The sequence below is a fragment of the Balaenoptera borealis genome (genome assembly GCF_965194805.1).
Source record: "Balaenoptera borealis genome assembly, chromosome: X".
NCBI classification, from domain to species: Eukaryota; Metazoa; Chordata; class Mammalia; order Artiodactyla; family Balaenopteridae; genus Balaenoptera; species Balaenoptera borealis.
In genome coordinates, this window is record NC_138881.1 from 59,114,646 (window position 1) to 59,136,096 (window position 21,451).

At 45.3% G+C, this 21,451-nt stretch overlaps 2 protein-coding genes across 5 annotated transcripts in view; both read left to right on the forward strand.

The window, feature by feature from the left end:
- NLGN3 (neuroligin 3) overlaps nt 1–20,905 on the forward strand; it is a 42,407-nt gene extending 21,502 nt beyond the window's left edge. For all 4 annotated transcript variants that reach the window (XM_082377110.1, XM_082377111.1, XM_082377112.1 and 1 more), the window contains one exon: nt 283–20,905. In XM_082377110.1, the coding sequence (XP_082233236.1) occupies nt 283–1,126 (844 nt within the window). In that variant the 3' untranslated portion in view covers nt 1,127–20,905. The remainder of the gene's footprint in view (nt 1–282) is intronic.
- Nucleotides 1–21,451, forward strand: part of GJB1 (gap junction protein beta 1) — a 43,909-nt gene that overhangs the window by 468 nt on the left and 21,990 nt on the right. The gene's annotated exons all lie outside the window — the stretch shown is intronic.

The window sequence follows — 21,451 nt, forward strand, 5'->3', positions numbered from 1 at the left end:
GGTGCTCTGTAGCTTGTGAGAAGAAGAAGCGTCCTATAGGTTGATCTCACAGGATGGGCGCAGGGAAGGATGAGATGCTTTCCATGATGCCATGGGCAATAGGAGTTCAAGGCCTGGGGACAAAGAGGGGTATGGACAGAGGGAAGGACCCTGAAAAAGATGGAAATGGTGGGACATTTTGGACTGGGAAAGGGGTTTAGGGCTGGGTGTGAGAGGAAGAATCCTGGGCCCTTTCCTCGTCTAGGTAGAGTGGTGACCCCAGATTTCCATGTGGTATTTCAGGGATCCCAACAAGCCGGTCCCCCAGGACACCAAGTTCATTCACACCAAGGCCAACCGCTTTGAGGAAGTGGCCTGGTCCAAATACAATCCCCGAGACCAGCTCTACCTTCACATCGGCCTGAAGCCAAGGGTCCGCGATCATTACCGTGCCACTAAGGTGGCCTTTTGGAAACACCTGGTGCCCCACCTATACAACCTGCATGACATGTTCCACTACACGTCCACAACCACCAAAGTGCCGCCCCCGGATACCACCCACAGCTCCCACATCACCCGCAGGCCCAATGGCAAGACCTGGAGCACCAAGCGGCCAGCCATCTCCCCCGCCTACAGCAACGAGAACGCCCAAGGGTCCTGGAACGGGGACCAGGATGCAGGGCCGCTCCTGGTGGAGAACCCTCGTGACTACTCCACTGAATTAAGCGTCACCATCGCCGTGGGGGCCTCCCTCCTCTTCCTTAATGTCCTGGCCTTCGCCGCCCTCTACTATCGGAAGGACAAGCGGCGTCAGGAGCCCCTGCGGCAGCCCAGCCCTCAGAGGGGAGCCGGGGCTCCTGAATTGGGAGCTGCTCCCGAGGAGGAGCTGGCAGCACTGCAGCTGGGCCCCACCCACCACGAGTGTGAGGCGGGTCCCCCCCATGACACCCTGCGCCTCACTGCACTGCCCGACTACACGCTGACCCTGCGGCGCTCCCCTGATGACATCCCACTCATGACCCCCAACACTATCACTATGATCCCCAACTCCCTGGTGGGGCTGCAGACATTGCACCCCTATAACACCTTTGCCGCAGGGTTCAACAGTACCGGGCTGCCCCACTCACACTCCACCACCCGGGTATAGCTGCAGCCCAGAGCACAGCATATATCCCGGCTCTGTCCCTCCCGGATCCACGAACACACACACACACACACACACACACACACACACACACACACACACACACATATATGTATACGCACTCACCCACACCCGACAGCAGACCCACCTGCACAAACATAGACAGATGTGGGCATGCACCCGCATGTGCAACAACACAAATAAGGAAGTAAACCTGAACAAACCCTTCAAATGGGGACGCAAACGAGTCCTTGGGAAACTGAGGACCCGTGGAACAGCAGCTGAAGCCGGCTCCCCGAGCCTGACCACAGACACTACTGGGGAGCCTGAAGCACCAGCTGGACACCCCCTTGGTGCTCGCCTTCCACCTCTCTTGGAACTGCACCACCGACCAACTCCAGACTTGGGAGCTTTAAAGAGCAGAGTAGCTCTTTCTCCCCCAGACTTGGTCTTTTTTCTGGGTCTTGTTTTTGTTGATTTTTAAAAAAAATTTTGGAACAAATGCTTCTCCAACCGGTGGGTGCAAAGAAGCTCCGGAAGGGAGGGCTCCAGGCCCAGGTCTCTCTGGCTCTGGAACTCCCAGTGCTCACACAATCCGACCAAGGAACATGGCCCCCACGAAAGAAACAGTTTCGAGCAAAACCATGGGGAGAAGGAGGAAGGGGCTCTCACTGGATGGGGTTGGAGGGCCTTAGGGGGCAACTTGCCAGCCACCTCTGTATCTCTGCGGAGGGCTGCAGAGACCACAGGGTGACCTGCGTCCCCCAGAGGCCAGGAACATCGGCCTAGCTAGACCAGGCAGGGGACTGCAGATTTGGTGAAGGAGGTTTTGTGGAGGCCATGTGATTATCGGTGCCCCGGGTACAATCTGGGTTCTGCCTCTGCCCTTGGGATAATGCTATCAGAAATTCCCCCCATTTTCTTTACAGAGTCTCTTTTGTGTCTGTCATTTCTCTTTCAAAAAGGTGGTGTTTTTTGTTGTTGTTGGCTTTTTTTTTTTTTTTTAAAGAAAAGTTCTTAAAACACTAACGGAAACCCACGGAGTTTGTCCTTTGTAAAAATTTTAAACACAGTGTCTTGATATAAAAATAAAAAATCCAGTTAGCACTCCCAACCTGCCTCCCTTGCACAGGCCTTGCCCAACAGACCTCCCGGCAGGGCGCCTCCCTCTGCATCCTGTGCCTTTAAGCTGATACAAGTCTGGGCAGCACACTACCGGCCCCCTGCACGAAGGCCTCTCCAATCTTAATCAAGTTGCAGTCCCCACCCCCCTACCCCCCCAAAGCTCTGGGTTCCTGCAGCTGAAGCCTTCTCTCAGCACCTCGGGCCTCCTAATGAAACGTCAAAAAAAACACTTCCTTCTTCACTGCACCACTCTGCTGCCGCCGCCACCACCCGCCGCTGCCTCTGCCACTGCCACCATTGCCACCACCCCCGCCCTCGTCCTGGACTGGGGGCTGGGAGGAGGTCTGCCCTCTAACGTGCTGAAATTCTTTTTCATGTCTGAATCCAGTGCAGCATCAGATATGTGGACTCCCTGGCCTTGGGTGACTGACAGAGCAGGGGGCCCTCTCCTCCCCAGAGATACTGGTTTCCTGGTCTGTGAATTAGAATTGGAGGAGTCATTGGGGCTCTGGGAGCATTCCTCTCCAGGATCGTGATCAGTGGCTCCCTGTCAACCCTGGGGGACAGATTCAATGGGCTCCGCAGAGTTAGCCTTATGGTATCGTATTATTCTCAGTGACTTGAAGGACTGAACCAGGAGTCTGTTCATCAAGTGTGACAGTCGGGCGGGGTTGCTGACACCTCAGAAACCAGGAATAGAATTCTTCAAAGTGACCCTGGCAAAATGAGGGAGATGAACCAACACAACAGGATGATGTTCAGAGGGGACGAACACAAGGTAGTACAAAGACCAAAATCGAGGACTAATATACTAATATGGTACGTGGGGACGAGAGAGATGGGCAGTGATTGACTTGACCCAGGTTAGTTAAGAAAGAAAAAAAGAACTGGGGGGGAGGCTGGCAGGGTGGGTCACGAGTTGAATGAGTCTGAGTCCATGGTGTAGAACTGGTTTTCTCTTCCCCCCCTGCTCCCTCCCACCCTCTTCTTTCTCTTCCTCCCTCCCTCCCTCCCTTCCTTCCTTCTTTCCAAACCTAACTCAGATACTAGCATATAATAACAAAAATTTAGTATGGAGTCACTGGGAAGTAATCAGAGTCCGAATTTTTAGAATTGGAAGTAACCTCAGAGTCATGTAGTCCAACCCACTTGTTTTATAATTGGGTAAATGGGCTCAGAAAAGCACAATGTCACAGTGTTAGAAACAGATCTAGAATGCAGTCCAGTAACATATGACCTTTCTCATGGTCCTCAACTTTCTCCACTCTACCCAGTATTGGTTAGGCCTTTGAAAACAGTCGTGGGTCTGCCCTTGGTCAACACATTCTCAGCACATGTGGAAAAGCTGCAGAGGGTCTGGAGAAGAGCAAAAACAATGTGCCAAAGGACTAGGGTTTGTTTGTTTTTTTTAATTTAGAAAGGAAGAAGCTGATGAAGTAACATTCAATCATTGTAGAGCACCTACTATATGACAAGTGTGCTATACCATCTTCAAAAATGTAACTCCTAAATCAGGACAGAGCTGGTGATCTGTTCTCCGTTCCTTCTGAGACTGACAGAGGGGAAAAGATTGTTAGACACAAGGCAAAACTTTGCTGTAGATAGGAGCTGATCATGGCACGTAGTACGTCCTTAATAATAGTTGCCAAATTGAGTGAATGACTAAGGAAAGCAATGGTGCTCACCTTCCTGAAGGCAGAGAGGGCTGCGTTACGTGACCATTTTAGATCAATTCAGAGTCTTTGTTGTCATGATCCTTTCATTGCTCCATGTCAGATATTACCAAATTGGGCCTCCTCTTCTGGGGTGTGTGTGTGTGTACCTCCAAATTAGGAGGCTTTCTAGTTGGGAAGATTTAGACATTGCTTCTCCTCTAAGAACTCAAGGTGCCATAGCAAACCCAGCTCCAATCCTATTTGGGACCCATCAGTGAGAGATTATAGTTGGTCTTCACACCTTCAAAAGGTCTGAGTGACCTCTAAGGCAGGCAGGGTTTCAGTCTAATTGACAGTCAGTGCTGTCCCAGGGTGCCTTGAGTGTTCTTGGCCCCCTTGTTGACTGCCAGCCCTGAGCCCAGCTAAAAAAGCCCAGGTTCTTGTTTAAAGGGCCAAGGGTATAGTTAGATTTGATTTCACACTGCAAAAATCATTAGTGCCTAGACCAGGTCCAGCCTGCATCCCTAGATTTATCTAGTTTCTATATTAGTCCTTTGAGGAGCTGGACACAGCTATCTTGGGATCTGAACTTGTGGTGTGTGTGAAGGGTCAGAGGTTGGTCACTGCGGAAAATCTCTGTGGGAAGTGAGGATGGTTATCAGGACTGTAGGCCAGGCCCTGTGCTGGTTTATATACCATGAGGGATAAAACATACCCCCTTTGGTGTGCATACTGTCAGGAAGACAAAACTGAACTATGATCAAATGAGTGACATGCATAATCTCTATGACTCTAATTGTATGATAAAGGTTAAAGGAGCTACAGAAATTGCAAGAGAGGCTATGATGAGATCTGGGTGGGTGGGTGGAATAGTGGGCATTCCAAGTTGGGAGAAAGTCCTGAGCCAGAGCATGGAGATAAGGTCTAGATGTGCTTGAGGAGCAGTGAGGGAACCGACTTGACCGAAGTAGAGGGTTCAAGTTAAATGGTGGGAAATCAGATTGGAAAGGCAGGCTGTGGAGGTCTTCATAACAGCTGAGGAGTTTGGGTGTTACCAGGTGAGTGATGGGGCACCCTTTTTCATTTGCTAATGGTTTTACAGAGAGGAATCAAAACCTCCTCGGCAACCCTTGTGTTCCTTCTCTTCTGCAAAGAGAAGGATTTTCAGAGTCAAGGGGGCAAAGTGAGCCCCAGAGAGAGGCTCCTCAAGGCAGTCTAGTCCCAGAGAGCCTTTAGCTGCTCTGAGCAACTCCATCTCATAGTTTAGGTCAATAACAGCCCAGGGCATTATGATGACCTGCAGCTCAAGTGGCAGGACAACTGGTGATGTCTTTGAAAACCCCATGGAGGGTGAAAGGGATGCACACTGCCGTGTCACTGAGATCAACGAGTTAAATATTGATTGAAGGCAGGATTCGAGAACAAATGATTAAAAGGAGGATTGGTGAGCACTTACAAAAGGAAGAGAAGATCACTCAGCCCCTGCATGGATTCAGGAAAAACAAATCATTCCCCACTCAAGCTCATTTCCTTTGATAGGGTGACTCGATGGGCAGATGAGGAGAATGCTCTTGGGACAATATAAAGAAATGTGGGGATTCTAAGCGATTCTTAACCAGTTGAACCACCACACACAAAAGGGTTCTTTCTGTTTTAATGTCACTAGATCAAATTTGAAAATTGCGCATAGCTGGGAGAGAGAGCCAAAATGTGAGATGACAGAATAAGAATTCGTAGCGATGTCAAGAGGCTGGTATGATATATACCAGTCATGAGGCTGGACTCGCTATAGCAAAATCAAAGTTTACAGGGACAAATATGAAGTCACCGATTTGAATTCCAAAATGTAACAGTACAAACCGTAGGAAGTGAGAGATGTGGCTTAGAGGGTTTTAGAATAAATGAAAACTCATCATGATCCATGAGTCAAAAGCACGGTTTGGTTGTTACAAAAAGTATTGTGACCTTGGGTTGTATTAAGAAGAGTATAACGTCCAGAATAAAGGAGGTGATCATCTTGTGCTACTCTGCACTGGTCAGACCACACCTGAGGTCCTCCGTTCAATGCAGGCATCACACTTCAAAGGACATGTCAACAAAAGTACAGCCAGAGAAAGAGGGGTGAGAATAGTGAGGGGACTAGCAAATCCCCAGAGAAATTTGTCTACTGTCAGCAAATCACTACTGGGCTCATGGTGAAGAGGAAGCTGTAGATTTATTCTGTGTATGACTCCAAGGGCTCTGAGATCTAATGGGTGGAAGTTACAGGAAAGCAGATTTTGGTTCAACAGAAGGAAGAGGCTTTTTTTCTGTCTTTTTTATAATGAAAAAAATGATAATAAAAGTTTTGGCTCATGATTCCAGCCTCTTGAAGTCCTTTTAAAATTTATTACCGACTGTTTCAAAAACAGAAAAGAAAAAAATTCCTAATCTCAACAGCCTGATATAAGCATTTCGCTGTGTTTAGGAAGAACTTTCTAATGATTAGTAATAGTCTCTGAAATTAGAATGGACTACCCCAAACGGTAGGCAGCTCGCCATCACCAGAGATATTCGAACAGTGACTGGACAATCACTCCATGTGGGTGATTCAAAGGCAAAGAAATCATCTGATAAAGGACTGTGCCGGATGACCTCTAGAGTTACTGGGATTCTATGATACGTGAGCTGGAAAGTCTCATGATAAAGTATTCAGAAAAATATTACTGGAGTCTCGGTGCAGGGCAGGCTGGAAGCAGAGATAGTAACTGGTTGGGAGGTACCTACTTTGAGGGCCACAACGATTTTCACCTCTGGCCCCCACCCCTACCCCTGACTTGAATCCCCAAATTACAGTGTCAGAAGCTGACTTAACGTTTGCCTAATTCCTCACCCTTATGATCTGATGCTTGATCCCCTCTGCAACCTCTTTGCCAATAGTTATCTTGCCTCTCTCTGTTTAAATACCTCCAGTGATGGGAATATCTTGTCCTTTCAAAGCCGACCATTGCATAATATTTGGTCATCTTGAACCATCATAAAGTTCTTCCTTAGGTTGAGTCAAAATATGTTTTCCCAGAGCACATGCCCTTTGTCCCTCTTATCGAGCAAAACAAGATGACTCCTTCTTCTATATGATGAAGCTTCCAATATTTGAAAACTTGATCCGGATCCACCACCATCCCCTTTTTGATCCCTTCTCCAGGTTCATAGACGATGATTCTAAAATCCCCTCACACTCCTGGTCTCCGTCTTTTGTGCGTGCTCCAGGTTGCTAATGCCCCTGTTCTTGTGTGGTGTCCAAGGCTAAAGACAGTCCTCCACTGTGGTCTAATGAGCAGAGAAGAAAGCACAACTGTAATCTCCCACATCCTAGCCCTGAATTCATTAGCATTGCAGGCAGCTAATGTCAAAAATAATGAGCCTACAGGCACCTCAAACACCTGAAACCTTTTCACACAGAGTCACGTCTCTCCTCCCTTGCACTGAAGAATTTGGTTTTGATGAACTAGACTATGAAACTTTACATTCCATTTTCCTGGTTCATTATGGCCTCTTGGGATCTTCCTGAAACCAGCATCATTTACAAATTTGACCAGCATGCCATCAATGTCCTGATCCAAGTCGTTAATTAAATTATTGGACAGGCCAGGGACCTCCCTTCAGGCCTCCAAAGATCCATTAGTCACCGGCTGTGAATACACCTTTACCGTCCTATCTTCACCCCACATTTTTTCTTCTTATCCACAAGGACATCTCACACCAGGACATTCTTAAACAAAGTAACATTGCATTCTGAAATCCTCTTTGGAAACAAGGGAGGGGGGAGCGAAGGGAGCAGAGATGAAAGGAGTTTGACCTTTAGATCTTCCCCTCCCTTTTCCCCAGTCCCATGATGAGTTCCATGACCTCAGTCTCCACGAAGGAATTTCCAGCCACCAGCTCAGGTAGAGAAAGTTGAAAGAACTGAATTTAGGGTCAGAAAAACTGCATTCAGACCCATCTCCACCTCTTCCCAGCTGTATGACCATGGGCAAGTTCTTTAACTTCTCTGAGTCTGTTTGCTCATCTGTAAAACAGGGGTGATAACACCTACCTCACAGGGTTGTTGTGAGGATTAAATGGGAAAATGGATGTGAATGTGCTTTGTAAACTGTAAGCACCATACAAATGTAAGATATTATTATCATTATTTATTGAGTGCCTACTGTGTTCATCAGTACAGGGTATAAAAAAGATACATAAGATATGGTCCTTGCCCTTGGGGAGCTCATAATTTTGTAGGGGAGACATGTTCACAAACAACTATAACATAAAGTAGAAGAATAGTGGCAAATGGCACAAGTTGTTATGGTAACTTAGAAAAGTGGAGGTCCCTTCAGACTGGGGGAAATGAAGGAAGGCTTCATGGAGCTCTATCTGCACCTCAACAAGTGGCTTGGATCTGACAGAAACAGCTGAGAGTGGACAGAATTCCAGGTGGAGGAGCCTGGGAATGGGGATTTATGGAGCGTGTCCGAGGGGCTGGAAGCAGTCCTGTTTGACTTAAGAGGCCATGAGGCTGGTTGGCCACATCACAACTTGTTTAGACATGGTCATTCCTAGCATGCCCATGACAGAGCACTGAGCCCTTCAGAAGGGGGCCCAGGATTTGAGCAGAGCCGCCGAGGTTTGATGTCTGCTACTCCTCAGCTGACCACCTTGAAGAAAAACAACTCTTCTGGAGGGTGGAGGCATCTGAAATGATTCCAGGGAAGTCCCATTTTCCTTATCTGCCGCTGAGAAATAGGTCTCCGGGAAGGGTGAGGACTGAGGCTGCATTTAAATCCTTGGAATCTTCAGCTGGAAGATTAAAGATTCAAGCGTTTTTATTGAATGAGAGTTATCAACCATATCTGAAAGGCTTCTTATTTTTCAATTCCACGTGGGGAGCGGGGAGGGAGAGAAAAATAGTTCAAGGACTCTCAAGGTCCATTTCCTGCCGGTTTCTTTGGAGTTATGGTTATACTTTGGTGCCACCTAGTGTCCGAGATGGAATATAGCAGCCTCCTTCCTAAGTTGAGAGCACTGGACCGCCGCCCAGCATCTAGGATGAGGCAAGCTTCCTTCCAGTAGGGTAGAGTCACTCTGGGGTCTGGGTAACAGAAAAGAAGAGGGAGAAAGGGAAAATGCTGCTCCAGGCAGGCCTCATGGCCATCCTTTCCTCTGTCGTTAAAGCTCCAGTTTCCCCCAGAGTACCCCTGGAGATGTGTGCTTACCCAAGTACTACAGGATTGTGTTTGCCGTGTCCCCCTTCCTCCACCCCCCCCCCCACTCACACACACTTTCTTACGATGGCTTGAATATCCGTTAACAGATGCTACAAGACCTCTCTTTCAGATCTGACCAAGAGGCATTGTTGTCAGCCTCTAGGGTGGCCAAGGGAGGAACAGTAAAAAGGTCTGGTTCCCCCATGAGCTCACCTCTGTTTCTTCCCGTGTGAGTTATACTGTTCTAGAATGACTGAGCCCGAACTCTTCCATGAGAAATCTGTTCCCGGAGGCTATGCTTAGGCTTCCTACAGCCCTTCTAAAAGGTTAGGGGAGGGAGAATGGGGGGGGGGGTCTCAGAGAGTAGAACAGATGGTAGCCCCTTTTGCCCTCAAACCCCATTCCTGAATAGATTCAAAGCGATCGATAAAACTAAAACCGAATTGGTCTGATGATGCCTCACAATGGGGTAATCGTAGAGGGTAGATTGAGGGGGTCGCTTGAATTGGGATGGCCGGAGCTGAGTAAGGACAAGACTGAGGTAGTGAAGAGGTGAATCCCTCTGCCACTGCCTGCATTCTCAGGTACCCTTGAAGTCTGCTTTTCTGTTGTGCCCCCATCTTCTCAGGCACGGCTTTTGCAGGCTTCTCTGAGTGCTGGGAATCCTGGGTAGCTCTCAGTTTGGATTATGGATTGTGGGTGGGAGACTGAAAATGGCTGAAGTGCAAATGGAAGGAATCAGCTAGATTAGAATGCTTCCATTCTCAGATCACTACTTTTATATGTCCCAGCTCTTCCCTGGTCCCTACAAAACAGGGAGGCATGAGTGGAGGCCCCCTACCGGGACTGGCCAAGAAGTTAACAAATCCCTTTTTATCCTGTAGTTTAGCTACAACTGGGTTGCCAATTTTTTTTAAGTAACATCTGCTAGGAAACAGATAAGAAGACTAACAAAAGAACATACAAACAAATGGGTTTAGGGGTTAACTAACATTCCTTATCCTATCCTGGATCAGCTAAAGTCTAACTGTAGGTGAACTTACCTGGTGCCATGTACAGGGCACCCAACCAAGTCCTTTTGTGTCAAGGCAACCTTGCAAAACAGGTGAGAGGCCAGAAGTTAGACCAAGCTGCCTAGACTTTAGCCTGACATAGATCTGGTGAGATTGGCAGTCCCGGGCAGAATCGGCCTCCCACCTTGCCTTCTGGCAGGCACCCAGCTGCCTTCTGGTTGCGCAGTCACCCTGACCCCTGGTAACTCCCACACTTTCCTGCTCCCTGAGAGAGAAGAGCCCCGGTGAAACTCCACCCCTTCCCATATCGTTTTTATGTTTTTTAGGACCTATGCTCTGACAAACCTAAGTGTGCTTATGAGTTTAATTGGCAAAACAAATTTGGATTCGAGGCTGCTTCTGAAAATCTGAATCCTTAGTTGGCTGTTCCTATCATTCTCACTAGTATTTCACTTAGTCCCCTAAAGTGGCCATGCGACCTTGATGGCAAACGCCATCTTTCCAAGCAGCCTGCCTGCGCCGCAGCACACTCCTCTAACTACGGCTCGCGCTCTGTCTTTTCCGATTTCAAAGCCTTACGACCGCCCACTGAGACCCTTTTTCCGGTCTGAGAAGCCTGGGAGGCTCTCAGGTCATTTGTGGAGCAGACGTGATTGACACGGTCTGTGCCTAATGAATGCTCGTCTCCTTCCCAGCTCAGATTACTTGTTCCGCTCTCTTTCCCAGCTTCTTTTTGATGACTCATCCCTTAAATTCTTCGCTGACGCTCCTTCCTTATACCCGCCCCGCCCATCCTATCTCTCTTGGCTCCTAGCTGTCCGCCACCCTTGGGGGAACGGTTTTTGTGAATCCTATCGAGTGTAGTTTTTACAGTGTACTTGAAACATACAGAAGCAAAAAAAAAAAACACAATTTCCGCGCAGGAACGGGAAGGTTCGTTTCCTTATAAGGAGCTTAACCCGTCACTGTTCTTTGAGCTTTCTCTTCCTCGTGATGGGGGCTGGCTTCTGCCTCTGTTTCCAGTTCAATTGCAAACCCCAGGCAGCTCTGAGTTCCTAGCAAAGGTCAAGCAGCCCCGCTTCAGCGGCTGGCCTCGCAAAGGGAGGACTCAAGGGGAGGCGCGATTAGGGTTGGAAGTTTTCAAACATTTCTGTGGGTCTCTTGGGCATCTGCATCAGGCACATATGACAGCTGTGCTGGGAACTACGGCCCTAAAGGGGAAACAGACTTGGAGTCGTTAACGGCGTGGAGAGGGAAGTGGGCGATTGGGGGTGGGGGGCGGTGCGCAAAACAAGTAGGGGGCTGAGACTGAACTTAGAAGCTGTCCTCGACCCAGTCCATTTAAATAAGTGAATGAATGGACTTTCACCTGGGCAAGTGTCCTCACAGCATGCTTTCCCAGATAGGGTCAAGTGACACCAGCGAAAATATATAGTAGGAAGTTGGCAAGGAACTGGCTGAATTTGTCCCCTTTGGGCACTTGTAGGCTCAGTTGCTCTTTCATGCTCACACACCCATCACCACGTCTCTCTGTCTCTTATGCCACAGCTAAAGCCTGTTATTGAAAGCTTTAGTTTGCCTAGGTTTAACACTGCCTGTATAGGGTTTTGTGCAGAGTGGGTGCACAACAAATTCCCTGGAGTCTGAGTATCATACCAAAGGCTAGAGACTCAGGGACCACCCAGTCTGCAAAGTGCTCTCAGACTCGGGCATCTATTCAGAGGGAGCTTATGCACTTTGGTATTGTGTCTCTGGGAGAAAAGAGTAGTTTGTTGCTTGGGGAAAAGAAGGTGCTGAGAAATATGTAAGGCACCTTCCTTTTCTGTTCCCTCCTCGGCAGCCCCGCTGCTCTCCCTTTGGAGGCCCCTTGGCTAAGTCCCATCCACACAGCTCATTTGCATTGTCCAGGCTTGCCCCTCTGGCCTCTGAGAGGAATGTAGCCAATGAACAAGAAAGAGGCAGCATGCTTTCTGCCCCTGCTGGGGTGAAGAGTAAGTGGGGACACAAATCCTGTCCCCTCCTCAGCTTCTGCTTCCACCTTCTCTCCTTCATCTTCATCAAAAAACAATTTGGAAGCGTTTCTCTGTCCAAAGCTGTGTCTGTCCTCATTAGTTTGCACACAGTCCTTGCCCTGACCATCGAAGGCAACAAGGAGTGAGTGACACCGAAAATGCAGAAAACACTAACACATGGAGATGGGAGGGGAGAAATGGGCGAATGTGGTAAAATGTGGAGTCCAGAGATGTTCCGGCCAGTGACACATCTGGGGATCAGTGCCGTTTGTGGCTAAGGAATCAGGATAAATGCATGTAATGGTGATGAAAGTGGGGGTGGGCAGTTGTGAGAGTTTTAGATCTAGGTAGATTGGGACAAGCGAAGCTATTGGCTCTTAATTGTAAGGGATTCCTAGAGGAGGTGCGATTTCAGAAATAGCTGAGTGACAGAACCAAATGGCCACAAGGTATTTACATCCTGAGGTGGGAGTGGAACTTGCAGATGGAGTAGACTTTGATCAGGAAAGTTTGAATAACCACTGATTGTTATTCCTTTTCCTCCTCCCTTCTCAACACACACTTGTTGAATGCCAACTCTGTCCTAGATATTGGAAACATAAAAATAAGAATGATTGCAAATAGTTATTGAGTACGTACTATGTGCCAGGTACTGTGTTAAGCACATTATCTTATTTACATCTCACATTGGCCTTATGATGTAGGTATCATTATTATGTCCACGTTGTAGATGAGAGAACTGTGGTTCAAAGAGATGAAGTGACTTGCCCCAGGATCACACAGCTGGCTGTAAGTGGAAGAGGTGAGATTTGAATCTAGGCAGTTAGAGTCTAGAGCCCATGAATTTAATCAGTATGCTTTACCTAATCTTCTAGTTGGACAATGATAGAAATGGAACTCCTTTGATGGCAGGGGAAGCAAAACAGGGAGGGCCAGGACTCTGAAAGTAGACCAGGTAAAGCAGAAGATCCCAGAAGCAGCAGCAGAGTCCCCAGTCAGCTATTTAGACAGGCAGGTAGAGCAAGCATCAGGGTAACCAGGATACAGCAGACACTAGGAGGAAGCCCAGATAGGCAGGTGGTTGGCAGCCAGAGTTTCTGGCAGCCAGTGACAGAGGCTCTGCCATGGGGCCTGGGCTTCCAGAGCAGGATGCCAGATGTCAAAACGTCTGGCAAGAGCCAGATGAAGCACTATTCTAGCAAAGACTAAGGTGCCAGACAGGGCACCAAGGTAGGACTAAGGAGCTGGGAGCACCTGAATGGGGCTTTAAGTACGGGCTTCTATACAACAAACCAGGAAACAGCCCAGTTATTAGAGCTAGGAATCAACTCCATTCATTCATCCTCCCATCTCTTCTTTCAACATTTTTTGAGCTCTCACTAGGTTGTAAGCGCTGTGCTAGGCTCTGGGGTAAGACACAGTCTACTGGGGGGAGCCAGACCTATAAAACGGATAGCTACAAAACGGTGATTAGTTCTATATTAGAGGAACAAACAGACTCTGTGTGTGGAGGAGGGAGGAGACTAACTTTCCTTGGGGAGTTCACAGAGAATATTAACTCTGAGCTGGGTCTTCAAAGAAGAGGGGAAATTTCCCAGGCTCTGAGTGGTAGAGAGGATTTCAGGCAGAGGGAATACCATGGGCCAAGGCTTAAAGTTTTGAAAGAATAGGCCACATTTGGGGGACAATAAGCAATTCATACCGGATCATGGGGTATACAGTAGGGAGGGGTGGGGAATATGAAGCTGAAGAAGACCTGAGGCCAGATTATGAAGGCTTTTGTGGGTGCTGCTGACAATCTTGGACATTCTCCCACAGGTAAAGGAGACCCAGCTGTGGTCTTTATGTTGACAAGTGATGGGATTGCACTGAGGTATTTCGGGAAGACTGCATGGGAAATAGTGCCCAGATGTACTGAAGGCAGGCAGATCACTCAGGAGGTTATTGCAATTGTGCAGGCAAAAAATGATAGGAGCTTGAATTAAGATAGTGACAGAGAGGATTAGTTCAGGAAAATATTTCTGAGGGAGAGCTGACAAGTCTCAGTGACTAACGTGGTGAGTAATGGGGAAAAAGGAGTCATGGACAATGCCAAAGATTTCTTGCTTGACAACTGGATCTGTGGTGACATCATTCACATAAAGATTGGGAATATAGGGTAAGGAGTGGGTTTTATGGGAGGAGATAAGGAGTTCAGTTTGGGATATGCTGAGTTGGAGGTGCCCGGTGTTGTGCTGGTAAATGTTTAACTACCAGTTCTGGAAGGTGGGGGGGATCCTTAATTTACTGATTTCTGTGGTGTAAATACACCCACCGTAGCCAATTTCAAGCTACCAATGTGACGTCAACCCACTCACAAAATTCCTGAAAATTTAACAATTAGTCTCAAAGCCCCAGAAAGGACTGTGCCAGGTAATCTGGGGCACAGGCTTCTGATGGCATTACTTAAATAATTTTGAGACCATACCACTGGACTTAGGATTTTCAGAACTCCAGTGGAGAAACTAATGGGTTCATTAAACTGCTAACCCAAGATCAAGAAGAACAAGAATGAATTATATGGCACTGAATGAACTGATGAAGGATGATTATAGCTTTTGTTTGGAATATTGCTGCTGGGTTCAAGGAACCCCTTTCTCTTTTCTCTTTAGTTAGCTATACTCATGACAACTAGTATATTGTACTTTTGTAAACAGAAATGAAACTTATATTTTCTCCCTAACTGATCTCTTCAGAATTTTTTTTTATTTATATTATTTATTTTTGGCTGCATTGGGTCTTCGTTGCTGCGCGCGGGCTTTCTCTGGTTGCGGTGAGCGGGGGCTACTCTTCATTGCGGTGCGTGGGCTTCTCATTGCGGTGGCTTCTCTTGTTGCAGAGCACGGGCTCTAGGTGCATGGGCTTCAGTAGTTGTGGCTCACAGGCTCTAGAGCACAGGCTCAGTAGTTGTGGCGCATGGGCTTCGTTGCTCCATGGCATGTGGGATCTTCCCAGACCAGGGCTCGAACCCTGTCCCCGGCATTGGCAGGCAGATTCTTAACCACTCTGCCATCAGGGAAGTCCTCTCTCCAGAATTTGAAAACTCTTATTGAGTATTCTTATTTCCATGGCAATATAATTATTTGCATAAGTTCAATAGGAATCTGTCCTCCTTGTAACAGGACATAATTAGAAACATTGCATATATAACCAAGATGTTGATTGGAATGTCATATTTGAAAATGATGCACAGAATCAGATATGACCAGACAGCTTTAAGGAACTAAGGTTGACTTTATGGAGCCAATACTTACAAAGTCCTCTTGAGAAAACTGGCCTGGTACCTGGCTTACAAGGTTCCCAGACTTACAGGTGAGTAAAGAAGGTCACTTCTTGCAAGGAAGGCCCAGGAATCTTGGGCTATTTTGGAGACCTCAAAAAAAGAGGAATTCACCCGCATCTATAGGTATTGCAAGTGAAATCTGATGGCAAGTTCTCAGCTTGGCTTCCAGAAGGCTTTTGAAAGTCTAACATGAGATTCTTCATGAACAGTTCCAGCAAAGCAAACTTTAAAAGGCCTATGTGGTCAATTACCATATTTTTGCTGCATTTATGTAAATAATCAAGCCAAATCTAATGAGATGAGATGTATTTTGTAAACAAGAATCAAAAAGGTGGGGTGGCTGTAGAGAGAAATGTCTGCTCTCAGGCCACAGTGGAATTAAAATAGAAATCAATAATAGGAAGTTAACTGGAAAATCCCAAAATACGTGGAGATTAAACAACACACTTCTAAATAACACAAAAGTCAAAGAAGAAATCTCAAGACAAATTTTAAAATATTTGGAGCTAAACGAAAATGAATACACAACTTATCAAAATGTGTGGAATGCAGCAAAAGCAGTGCTTAGAGGGAAATTTATAGCATTGAATTCTTGTATTCAAAAAGAATAAAGATCTAAAATCAATAATCTAAGTTTCCACCATAGGAAACAGGAAAAAAAAAAACAAGAGCAAATTAAATCCAAAATAAGCAGAAGAAAAAACAAGTAGAGCAGAAATCAATGAAATTGAAAATAGGAAATCAATAGAGAAAAATCAACAAAAACAAGCTGAGTCTTTGAAAAAAATCAATAAAATTGATAAGCCTCTGGCCAGGCTAACTAAGAAAAAAGAGGGAGAACACAAATTACTAACATCAGAAATGAAAGAGGGGTCATTATTACAGATCCATGAACAATAAAAGGATAATAAAGGAATACCACAAACAACTCTATGCCCACAAATTTGGCTACCTAGATGAAATGGACCAATTCCTTGAAATAGAAGCATAACTCAAGTTATGAGTTATGAGCATAACTCATAACAAGCAGCCAAAACTCACACAAGGAGAAATAGACAATCTGCATAGGCCTAATTATTAATGAAATTGAATCAATAACCCTCCAAAAACAGAAAGCACCAGAGCTAGATGAGTTCACTGGTGAATTCACCCAAACATTTAAGGAAGAAATTATACCAATTCTTTACAATCTCTTTTGGAGGATAGAATGAAAAGGAACACTCCCTAACTCATTCTATGAAGCCAGCATTACCCTAATATTAAAACCAGAAAAAAAGGGCTTCCCTGGTGGCGCAGTGGTTGGGAGTCCACCTGCCAATGCAGGGGACATAGGTTCGAGCCCTGGTCCAGGAGGATCCCGCATGCCATGGAGCAACTAAGCCCATGCGCCACAACTACTGAGCCTGCGCTCTAGAGCCCGCGAGCCACAACTGCTGAGCCTGTGTGCCACAACTACTGAAGCCTGCGCACTTAGAGCCTGTGCTCCGCAACAAGAGAAGCCCCCGCTCGCTGCAACTAGAGAAGGCCCATGCGCAGCAATGAAGATCCAACGCAGCCATTAATTAATTAATTAATTAATTAATTAAAAAAAAAAACAAAAAGATTTTACAAGAAAAGAAAACTACAGACAAATAGCTCTCATGAACACAGATGCAAAAATCCTCAATGAAATATTAGCAAACCAACTTCAACAGTGTATAAAAAGAATTATACACCATGATCAATTAGGATTTATCCCAGGTATGCAAGACTGGTACAACATTCAAAAATCAATTAAGGTAGCCTATCACATCAATAAGTTAAAGAAGAAAAATTACATGACCATATCAGTAGATGCAGAAAAAGCATTTGATAAAATCCAACACTGATTCATGATAAAAAAAATCTCAGTAAACTAGGAATAGAGGCAAACTTCCTCCACTTTATAAATAATATCTACCAAAAACCCTACAGCTAACATCATACTTAATGGTGAGAAACTTGAAGCTTTCCCACCAAGATTAGGGGGTGTCCCCTCTCACCCCTCCTTTTCAACATTGTACTGGCAGTTCTAGCTAATGAAATAAGACAAGAAAAGAGAAGAAAAGTTATACAGATTGGGAAGAAAGAAATAAAACTATCTTTGTCTGCAAATGGGATGATATGTAGAAAATACAAAAGAATCAACAATGACAAAAAACTCCTGGAACTAATAAGCAATTATAGCAAGGTTAATATACAAAAGTCAGTCACTTTCCTAAATACCAGTAATGAACACGTGAAATTTGAAACTGAAGACACAATACCATTTACATTAGCACCCTCCAAAATCAACTACTTAGATATAAATCTAACAAAATATGTACAATATATGAGGAAAACTACAAAACTCTTATGAACAAAAGTGAAAAAGAACTATATAAATGGAGAGATCCTCCATGTTCATGGACCGGAAGACTCAATATTGTCAAGCTGTCAGTTCTTCCCAACTTGATGTATATATTCAAAGAAACCACAATCAAAATCCCAGCAAGTTATTTTGTGGATATCAGCAAATTTATTCTGGGCAATAGACCCAGAATAGCCAACACAATACCGAAGGAGAAGAACAAAATTGGAGGACTGTCACTACCCAACGTCAAGACTTACTATAAAGCTACAGTAATCAAGACATTGTGGTATTGGTGCCAGAATCGACAAAAAGATCAACGGAAAAGAATAAAAAGCCCAGAAATAGATCCACATAAATATAGCCAACTGATCTTTGACAAAGGAGCAAAGGCAATACAATGGAGCAAAGACAGCCTTTTCAACAAGGGTTGGAACAACTGGACATCTACATCCAAAAAATGGATCTAGGGACTTCCCTCGTGGTCCAGTGGTTAAGACTCTGCACTTCCATTGCAGAGGGCACTGGTTTGATCCCTGGCCAGAGAACTAAGATCCCGCATGCTACGTGGTGTGGCCAAAAAATAAAAGTAAATAAAAATAAAACTCCTAGGAGATAACATAAGCAAAAACCTAGATGACTTTGGGTATGGCAATGACTTTTTAGATACAACACCAAAGGCACAGTCCATGAAAGAAAGAATTAATAAGCTTAAAATTAAAATGAAAAACTTCTGCTCTGTGAAGAACGTCAAGAGAATGAGAATACAAGCTACAGACTAAGAGAAAATATTTGCCAATGACACATCTGATAAAAGACTGTTATTCAAAATATACAAAGAACTCTTAAAACTCAATGATGAGAAAACAACCCAATTTAAAAATGGGCCAAAGACCTTAACAGACACCTCATCAAAGAAGATAACCAAGTGGCAAATAAGCATACAGAAATATGCTCTACATTGTATGCCATCAGGGAAATGCAAATTAAAACAACAGTGAGATACCACTACACACTTATTAGAATCCTCCAAATCCAGAACACTGACAATACCAAATGCTGGTGAGGATATAGAGCAGCAGGAACTCTCATTCATTGCTGGTGGGCGTGCAAAATGGAAGACAGTTTGGTGGTTTCTTACAAAACTAAACATACTCTTACCATACAACCCAGCAATCACACTCCTTGGTATTTACCCAAAGGAGTTGAAAACTTATGTCCACTCAAAAACCTGCACTGAGATGTTTATTACAGCTTTATTCATAATTGCCACAACTTGGAAGCAACCAAGATGTCCTTCATTAGGTGAATGAATAAATAAAATGTGGTACATCCAAATAAGGAGTATTTTTCATAAAAAGGGATGAGTGATCAAGCCATAAAAAGACAAGGAAGAACCTCAAATGCACCTTACTAAGTGAAAGAAGCCAACTGGCAAGGGCTACATAATTATGATTTCAATATATAACATCCTGGGAAAGACAAAACTTTGGAGACAGTGAAAAAATTAGTGCTTGCCAGGGGCTGGAGTTGGGGGAGGAATGAATAGGCAGAGAACAGAGGATTTTTACAGCAGTGAAACTACTCTGTATGACACTATAATGGTGGATATATGTCATTATACATTTGCCCAAACGCATACGATGTACAACAACAAGAGTGAATCCTAAGGTAAACTATGGACTTTGAATGTACCACTCTAGTGGGAGATGTTGATAATGAAGTAGGCTATCATGTGTCAGGGCAGGGAGTATATGGGAAGTCGCTGTACCTTCTTCTCAGTTTTGCTATGAAACTAACACTGCTCTAAAAAAAATTGTCTTTTTAAAAAATTAACAACCGACTGCCAGTACAGGCTGACTCCAGCATACCAATAGAGGTGCCTGAGGAACATCTAGGAAATATTTAGAAGGCCGTTGGAAACACAGGTCTAGAGCTAGCAAGGTCAGGGCTTCTCTACCCTTGCCTCGGTCCTTGCCCTGGCCCAGCTCTTCCTGAAGGGCCTGCCCATACACTTGCATTCTTGGAATAAGCTCCCTTAGCCCTCTCCTAGATACCAGCAAGTCAGGATCAGGAATCCGTCCTCCACAAACCCTTTGGATTGTAATTTAATCTTTTTTGCAACTCGATGCAAGAGTGTCTTGCTAGACTCTCCCAGGACAGTTTAGCCCAGTTCTCACCTGAGTACTCTGACAATATTTCCCAAGCTTTAGTCATTCAAGAATAACCTTCACAATTTTTGACAGACCCATGTGACCACTTGTACTATTATTTACTTAACATGTTTCTTTCAGTTGCCTTTAAATCAACTCCTCCTCCCTTTTTCTTCTTCCCAAGCAACAGTAGTTAAACCCACCCTTTAAAAACCCATGAGGAAGATATCACACTGGAGACCAACATACTTTATCTCAAGAAATTCAACAGAGCTTGTGACAGATTGCTGTTTCTTGAGTTGAGCCACTGATGAAGTTGTACACACGCAGTTAGGAGCCATGTTGTTGGGAAATCTGTAAATTCAAACCCCGCTTGGTGTCATGAGATTCCTATGGGGCTGGAGAGCAATTTGGAGAAAACGTTACATCCACATTTCCTATAGTACCTCACTACAGGGTTGATTGGGAATAGTGGCGGGCGGGGGGTGGCAAAGGTGGGATCTGGACTAGTTAAATATTTTTTTCTCTCTCTATAAATCGTTAGGTGAATTCATTCATTTCAGTTTAATGTGCTTATGATGGACACCACTATATCCACAAATAATCACTGTCTGATACACTCACAGGAGTGCCCAGCAACTTTGCCCTTCACCATAGCATATAAATGGATTAAAAACCTTCCCAGGGACTTCCCTGGTGGCACAGTGGTTAAGAATCCACCTGCCAATGCAGGGGACACGGGTTCGATCCCTGGTCTGGGAAGATCCCACATGCCGCTGAGCAACTAAGCCCGCGAGCCACAACTACTGAGCCCACGTGCCACAACTACTGAAGCCCACACGCCTGGAGCCCATGCTCCGCAACAAGAGAAGCCACTGCAGTGAGGAGCCCGCACACCACAACAAAGAGTAGTCCCCGCTCTCCACAACTAGAGAAAGCCCCTGTGCAGCAAGAAAGACCCAGCGCAGCCAAAAGAAAGAAAGAAAGAAAGGAAAAAAAAAAAAACCTTCCCGGATGTGAGGTGAAGACTATATATGAAGATATATTCATCTATTGACCTTGCATAGATTCCAGAAGAGGAATATGCGAGTTTGTAGAGAAATGGATGTTCACACTGGGAATAGCTGGAATGAGCTGGAGGGGTGGAGGTGGAAAGGAACCATCAAAACCTGAAATAGAGCTCTAGGAGTCATCAACAAACAGATGGTACTTGAAAGCAAGAAAGTCAAGTACATCACTCAGCAAGAGTCTTGGAGTAAGAAGACACTGAGGCTAGAATTCTGGGCAACATCTACAGAGATGGAGAAGCCAGAGGAGGACAATGCAGAGTAAAATCATGAGCATGATATTATGGAAGTCAAAGGAAGAGTAGTTTTCTAGAAACGAGATTTGTTCTTAGTATCAAATACTACTGAGAAGTTCCCTCTGAAGTATGTCTGTGGCTTTTCCAAT